The 8,657-nt window shown below is 39.0% G+C and overlaps 1 protein-coding gene across 1 annotated transcript; it reads right to left on the minus strand.

The window, feature by feature from the left end:
• Positions 1–899: 899 nt before the first annotated feature.
• On the minus strand, positions 900–2,660 carry LOC142554634 (uncharacterized). The gene is made up of 2 exons (XM_075665299.1): positions 1,568–2,660; positions 900–1,450 (listed from the first exon to the last, which is right to left on the minus strand). The coding sequence occupies exons 1-2, from the start codon at positions 2,658–2,660 to the stop codon at positions 900–902; spliced, it is 1,644 nt and encodes a 547-aa protein (XP_075521414.1).
• Between the last annotated feature and the right edge of the window lie 5,997 nt (positions 2,661–8,657).

Genomic DNA, 8,657 nt, shown 5'->3' on the forward strand with positions numbered 1-8,657 from the left:
ACTGACGAGAAGCATATGCAATCACTCGCCCATTTTGCATTAGAACACATCCAAGTCCATTTAGAGATGCATCTGAACAAACAACATATCCACCTGAGCCTGATGACAAAGCTAGCACTGGAGCTGTTGTCAACTTTTCCTTCAAAGTCTGAAAACTTGACTCACATTCATCATTCCACACAAAACGTCGATCTTTTTGAGTTAATTGAGTCATAGGCCTTGCTATAATAGAAAATCCTTCAATGAAACGCCTATAGTATCCTGCCAATCCCAAGAAACTGCGAATATCGGATATATTCGTCGGTGTTGGCCAATTGATAACAGTTTCCACTTTACTAGGATCCACTGATACTCCTTGAGCTGATATAACATGACCCAGAAATACAACTCTGTCTAGCCAGAATTCACATTTAGAAAATTTTGCATACAATTGCGCTGTTCTGAGTGTCTGGAGGACCAACCTTAAATGTTCTCGATGCTCCTTCGTTTGTTTTCGAATAAATCAGAATGTCATCTATGAAGACAATAACAAATATGTCTATAAATTCTCGAAAAACACGATTCATCAAATCCATAAAAACCGCAGGAGCATTAGTCAATCCAAAACGCATAACTAGAAATTCATAATGCCCATAACGTGTTCGAAATGCTGTCATCGGAATATCTTCCTCTCGAACTCTAAGCTGATGGTAGCCAGAACGGAGATCGATCTTTGAATACACTGATGTACCTTGCAACTGATCAAACAAGTCATCGATACGCGGCAGGGGATACTTATTCTTCACAGTAGCTTTGTTCAACTGCCTGTAATCAATGCACATTCTCATCGTTCCGTCTTTCTTCTTGACAAGCAATACCGGAGCTTCCCAAGGTGACATACTTGGTCTAATATAGCCTTTTTATAGTAAGCCGTGTAATTGTTCTTTGAGCTCTTTCAATTCCGCTGGAGCCAAACGGTATGGTGCCCTCGAAATAGGATTTGTCCCGGACACCAACTCAAAGCTAAAATCAATTTCCCTCTGGGGTGGAAATCCAGGAATTTCATCGGGAAATACATCAGAGAATTCCTTGACAACAGGAATATCAGAAACTTCAAATCTTTTTCCCTGTGTCGCATCAACTGCATAGATCATGAATCCTTCATTTCCTGTCGACAAGATTCTAAACATCTCCATTGCTGACACTAATGGAATACGTGATTGCGAATCACTACCGTAAAAATTCCATTTACTGCCATAATACGGTCTGAATCTGACAACTCCATGGAAACAATCGACGGTAGCTCGATAATTAGACAGAGTATCCATTCCCAGAATACAGTCGAAGTCAGACATATCCAGCTTGATGAGATTAGTTATCATAATATTATCATCGAATCTAATAACACAATTCAGAATTATCTCATGAGACATCAAACATACACCAGCAGGTGTAGAGACTGACACAGTATCTATCAACGGAGTAGCAGCAATCTCATGCTCATCAAAAAATACAACAGATACAAATGAATGAGATGCTCCTGTGTCTATCAGTATACGAGCGGGATGATAAAAAATAAGACAGATACCTGCGATAACTCCACCCGGTGCGTCTTGAACTTGATCCTGGGTTAAAGCATGAACTCGAGCCTGCTGTGGCCCTGGGAAACGCTGCTGTCCGGAACCTCTAGGCTGAGGATAGCTAGACTGCTGAAAAGACTGAGTCGGAACAAAAGGCCTAGTTGCTTGTCCTCTAAATTCCTGACCAAACTGAGGTTGCTGAAATTGTTGTCTCAATGCATTCAGACATACTCTAGCATAATGTCCAACTTGCCCACAATTATTACAAGATCCGTGAACTCCCGTACACTGAGTGCTGAAATGCTTACCACCACAACGATCACAAAATACTCCACCTGGGGACCCAACTGAACTTCCACGCTGACTGCCAGAACTAGAAGAACTACTACGAGTCTGTTTCTTAAACTGTTTTCCTTTGGCCTTAAAATTTTGCTGCTTTGGTTGTTGATAAGACTGCGTAGGCTGGTACGGCAGTAAAGGATGGTATAATGGTGCACCCACTGGCATCGACACATTACCTCCGAAACTCTGAGGAAAACCTGGTTGAACTGACTGTGGTTCTGCCAAAAGTAAACTCGCCTCCACATTCTTGGCTTTCTCAACGGCATCGGCATAATTAACAGGTGCTCCAGCGACTACTAAAGTACAAATGGTTCGATTCAATCCTTGCATAAAATGCGATAGCTTGTTCCGATCACTGCTAGCAACATGAGGAACATAGGCAAGAAGCGCTGAAAATTGAGAGGCATGCTCCACTACAGTCATATTACCTTGAGTCAATCTATTGAATTCAGCTTCCTTGGCCGAATAGTACGAAGGCGGTGAATACTCTCGAGCAAACTGAGCGCAAAATACATCCCAAATAACTCTTTCACCTGATTCTTTCAAAGCTTCCTCAGTAGTTTCCCACCATAACTGGGCTCGGTCTTCTAATTGACAAATAGCCAACTTAAGCTGCAAGTCAGGAGTGTACTCCAACATATTGAAAAAACACTTCATAATTTTTAACCATGCTATAGCTTTCTCACCATCTTCATTCCCAAAGAATCGAGGAGGACGCATGTTCTGAAATCGGGATATCACTAGTTCCATTTCACCCATTCCTCTAGTCAACTGATCCACTTCATGCTCAACGTTAGCATTTCGTGCTTCACCACGAGGACGACGACCTCGTCTTCCTCAATCAGTCTCGTTAAGTCCTCTAACATTAGGAGCTTCAGATTCCTGAACAACTTCCTTTCCTTTTCTGCCCTTACGACCAGGTGCCATCTACAAGACACAAGTATTTAATCCACAGGCAGAAAAAAAATAATCGGTTGATTACAAGAGCATAAACTTAAACTAATAGGAAATTCTAAATTAAATGACAACTTAATCAACTATACGCTCTAGTCATGCTGATACAATTAAGTCAAAACATAGAAACAAGTAAGAGCAAATAATCGAACACATGCACAATCATTTTATTTGTGCCTAAACTCGAGTGTCCTAGACTCTAATTCGAGCGTATCCCAGTTACGCTCTGAAACCAAACTGTCAGGGCCCGTGCTCTTAATTGATATTTAATTACCACACAACAAGGATTAAATGGTGTAAACAGCGAAAACGAGTTTAAAACGTTCATTAGGGCCTACAGAAATTTCGGCATGACCTCCCCGTAAGTAGGACATCCCAAAAATTTCGAAACACAACAATAACAATATACGCTCGAAAAAAATACCAAGTTCACAATCAACCACACCAACATCCTACAGCCGCACTGGCCAGGACTAGACACAACATACCACAAATAAAATCCAAACAACATTAAAACATAACCATACAGCTACACAGGACATCTCCCTGGCAAATGTATCAAACCAGAATAATATATATATAAATATCTGGGAACTCTGACACCAACCGACTGACTACTGGGTACCACTCGCTGACGCTCCACCAGACGCGTCAAAACCCCTGGAATGACCTGCTATGTCATCAAAAACAACCACAACATCAAAAGAAAACAGGGGTCGGACCCCAGTACGACAAACCAGTAAAATCATGACGTAAATAAAGGACATGTAATAATATCAAGTAAATGCAATGCTATGCGATGCATGAATGGTAACAATGGAATAACGGATACCAAATGGAGTCCAAACGAATAGCATCATCAACAGTAACAGTGGCCACCCGTGCCAGGAATGCAGCATCAAATCGCCGCTCGTCCATGCACGTAGCATCGGGAATGCGAGTAGCTAAGTCGCTCGTCCCTAGCTGTCATCTGGGAATGTGGCTAATCCTAACCCACTCGTCCCTCTGATGACTCAATAAATCTCAACAGAATCAACATAAATAGCCGTAAAAGGAGTCAAGGCTCAATATGTTATGCCAATACAATTTATGCATGAATGCAACAAAATAAACATTCAATGCACATAATAGCAAACAACATTCACCGAATATTCTTACACGCAAATATAAGCGTCATAATGATATATGTTTGAACGTACCTCAATTGCAACTTACAATACCACAGCAAATTCTTAAGGATTATCGACTGAACTCGCCCAACAATAAAACCTACAATATAAATTCGCTATACACTTCAATACAATGCATACCAAACGACTAAACCAAAATAAATCGTCTCGGTTAAAATTCGAAATCCGGGCAGCCTATATAACCTTTCAAAATCTGGAATTCAAGCTTAATACCTCAATACTCGAGGCTAGAATGCACAACGGTAATTTCGCAAAGGTGGCTCGCCGGAACAAGTTACCGGAAATACTGTTCACGCCGGAAACCTGGCTGGAAATTCGGGGAAAAGCTCAATTCTTCACTTTTATAAACTAATACACCAAGAACAACCAAAATTCGAAGCCAAAAGATTACCTAAATCCGAATCGAAGCTCACGCACCGTGCTGAAAAACAGGACCGATCGAGCATGCAACCTTCCGATACAAGGCAAGAAGGAAGCTAATAGAATGGAGGAAGAAAGTTTGCTAAGCTGCTGCACTATTCTCCGACCATCGGTGGCGCTACGCGACTGAAACAGAACCAAGAGAGGAGCGACGAGTTGCAAAGCTGGGGGAAAAGCTTTCTGGAATTGAGCGATTCTGATTTCTCAAATGGGTTGGGGTTATTATAATAAAAATGGGAAATGGACTGGGCTTATTTTAAGTATTGGGCCTCACACCTTGTTTTTAAAAGACGATTTTACTTGTTTTCCAAACTGACATGCTGAGCAAAGTTTTTCTTTTGAAAACTCTATTTTGGGCAAACCAGTTACAAGTTCATGTTTACTCAGATAGGCAATGGATTTAAAATTTAGGTGACTTAGTCTCTTGTGCCACAACCAGTTTTTAGATTATTTGGAAGCAATAAAACAAACTGGTGCATTAGTTTGATCATTCCAACTGACTTTATATGTGTTTCCACAACGTTTGCCAGTTAGTATGATTTCATCAGTTGAAGTTTTAACTGAGCATGAGTTTTTGTCAAAATGTACTGAAAATCCACTGTCGCATAATTGAGTGATGCTGATCAAGTTATACATTCAGGTTTTCTACTAGTAGAACATCTTTAAAAGTAAAATTATCATGGATAAGCTTACTCTTACCCACAGTTCTACCTTTGGAATTGTCCCCGAAACTGATATTTGGACCGACTGTATTTGATCAGTTGAGATAGCACACTTGCATCTCCTGTCATATGTCGCGAGCATCCACTGTCCAAATACCATATTAAGTTCTTGTTTGTACCTGTTACCTGCAGTCACACACATAATATAATTTGGTACCCATATCTATTTGGGTCTTGAACTGATTATTTTCTTAGGAACCCATACCTGAATTAGTCTAACAGACTTTCCAGTAGCTGTTTTCCAAATGGTTTTTCTCGGCTTTTGTGTGCTTGTGTAGTGTATGGATGATACAATATAAGTTTTAGCTTTATTCAACTGATTGTTCAGTCTATATCTCTTCTGAACTGGCTTGCAGTTATAGTAATTGGAATAGCCATTCGAATAGTTTTTGTAAAAGTTTTTTGGTGACTGACTACATGAATCAGTTACCACTTTTGGGCTATAACTAATACCATATCTTTTGCCCTTGTTCATACTTTCAGTTGGCTTTTCAACCAGTTTACTTGGCTCTGATTGTTCTTGTACCATAACTGATTTGACAAAGTGAATGTATTTTCCTTTGCTGATATTCAGTTTTTGTTGAGTATCATTGGTTGACATTTCATCTTGGTTACAGAACCCCAAACCAGTTTTATCAGTTACTGATTTTTAGGAGTTGTGTATATGAGTCAATGCGATAGATGATTTGTTCCACGACTGAATAAGCTCAGTCTGTTTTGTGTTCTCAAGCATCAACTTCTGTATTAATGACTGATTTTTATTTCTTTCTACTTTTAGCTCAGCAATTTCCCTTTTTAGACTCAACCCTTCAGCCGATTCACCAGTTTTGGTTTTATTGTTTGTGGGATTAGTTTGCTTTGCTTTGAGCTTTTCAAATGATGATGCAAGCTTTTGATACTCATCTACCATGTCATGTAATGTGAAAATGAGTTCTTCTCGTGTAAAATCAGTTGAACTAAAATCAAATACCTGTTGGCTAGATGACTCTTCTGCTGCATCATTAGCCATCAAGCACTTTACTTCCTCATCATCACTAGAACTGCATGAGCTTTCTGGTTCCGACTCTTGACTGTCAGTTTCTGCCCATTTTGATTTTTGTTCTTCAGCTAAGAGTACTTCATGTTTCTTTCTGAAGAACTTTTTATCTTCTTTGGGTCTTCTTTTGTGTTCATATGATTTCTTTCTTCTATCAGTTGAGCCTTGAACATCCTTCTTAGGTTTAGGACAATCAGCAATAAAGTGGCCTGATTTGCAACAGTTGTAGCAAGCATTTGATTCATCCTTGGCGTTGTTTCTTTGATATGGTTTCTGGAAGTTCCCTTGATTCTTTCTCATGAACCTTTCAAATTTTTTGATAAACTAATGACATAGCATCGTTACTCAATTGATCAGCAGATTTTTCAACTGAAATGATTTGTTCAGTTCTGATAGCGGCTAGAGCAGTTGTGGCTGCAGAAGTAGATGGTTCTCCTTCTCTGGTCTGCAGCTCAAATTCATAGGCTTTTAAATCAGCAAATAGATCATGGAGTTCGATTTGGTTCAGATCTTTGGACTACCTCATTGCCATGGTCTTGACATTCCATTCTTTGGGAAGACCTCTCATTACCTTTAGTGCAATTTCTTTGTTGGTATACACTTTTCCAAGTGCATTTAGCTCATTGATGATACTACTTACTCTTTCATCATACTCGTGCATCGATTCTCCTGCTTTCATTTTGATGTTATCAAACTTTTGCACAGCAACAGAAAGTTTATTTTCTTTGGTTTGATCATTTCCTTCACACAGCTGGATCAGCTTTGGTTTGATCATTTCCTTCACAGCTGGATCAGCTTTTCCCAGATTTCTTTGGCTGTTTTACACATCTTTATTTTGCTGAAAGTTACTTTGTCCAGCGTTTTGTACAGAATATCTTTAGCCACATTGTCAAGATTTGCTTTTCTTTTTTCTTCAGTTGTCCATTCATCTCTGGGCTTTTCTATTCTTTGTGGTGCCCCTTCTGTGATGGCAATTGCTGTATTTGCTTTTAGAATCTTCATGGGTCCATCAGTTATGACATACCACATATCATCATTTTGTGCTGCTAAATAAGCTTGCATTCTAATTTTCCAATCATCGAATTCTTCTCTGGAGAACATAGGAATTTTGTTGAATGAAGTCATGCTAGCAAGTTTATATATCAAAAGTATTCAAGAACAAGATTCACCCGCTCTGATACCACTTGTTAGGATCGGTTAACGTATCAAAAGTATTTAGAAGGGGGGGTTGAATAAACACTCACAATAAAAATTGATCTTTTCAAATTTTGAGTTCAGTTTGGTGACAAACTGATTCTCGGAATCTTGTTGATCAATATCAATCAGTTAAACTGAATCAGTTGCGGAAGGTAACTGACTGAAAGATAGAATACAAAAATAAAATGCGCAAGGGTTGTTTCTGGATGTTCGGAGATTTCAATTACTCCTACGTCACCCCCTTCTATCACAAGGATAGGATATTCACTAAAAGACTTTGATCAAATACAAGAATTGTACTGACCCACTTCAGCTTGGACTTAACACTGCCAAAAACTGAAACTCTTAGTATAACAGAATGTTCTCAGTGCTTAACTGATCTTAGCACTATCGAATTTCAATGATTATTACAACTTGCTTGTAAGCTCAAATTGTAGCCTTAACTGCTACGAATAAATCAAGTAAGAGGTGAGCTGAGATTTTAATAGAGTGACAGCAAGCTTTTTGAATAGTATTCACTTCGTTGTGGTTTTCATGCATGCTCTTCTGTCATATTTATATGCTTCTTTTCCAACGGTAACTTGAGATAAATTTGAATCTATGTATCCGTTGATTTCCACTTCATTATTCTTTGGACTTTGTTTGCGGCGTCTTAATTGCTTTAGCCGGAATGCGTTGTTCTAGGTAGTCTTGGTTGTGGTGCGGCGTTTCATATTCAGTTGTAATTTGTTATGTCTCTTTGTCGGTCGAAGATTCTTTCCCGAGACATCTTCAGCTGAGAGATACTTAACTTTAAGGCATTCGGCTGGATGTATTAACTGATCGGTTTCCAACTGATCAGTCATTCGATTTCAGTTATTAAGTCCAGTTGCTGAGTTCAGTTGGTTCGTATTTTCAGTTGGTTGATCAGTTTGTCAAACTCAATAATTTAGTTTCCAACATTATATCTTACTAAATATTTTAAAATAGTCATTAACATTTATCTGTTATACTTTTCAGTACAATTTTTGACAATGTCTTCGATTCGCAATCCGCTATCTACAATACTCGATAAACACGTATTAACCGGATCTAATTACCTCACTTGGCTCAGAAACCTAAAAATTGTCTTGAATTCGGAAAGGATAGCATATACACTGACTAAGTCGCCCCCTGTTGAGGCTCCGATTGACTGCACTTGCAACGCCCCGAAAAAATTTAAAGGGCCACGCGAACCACATGCATATAAATTATTAAA

Source organism: Primulina tabacum, chromosome 8, assembly GCF_025594145.1.
Source record: "Primulina tabacum isolate GXHZ01 chromosome 8, ASM2559414v2, whole genome shotgun sequence".
Lineage (NCBI taxonomy): Eukaryota > Viridiplantae > Streptophyta > Magnoliopsida > Lamiales > Gesneriaceae > Primulina > Primulina tabacum.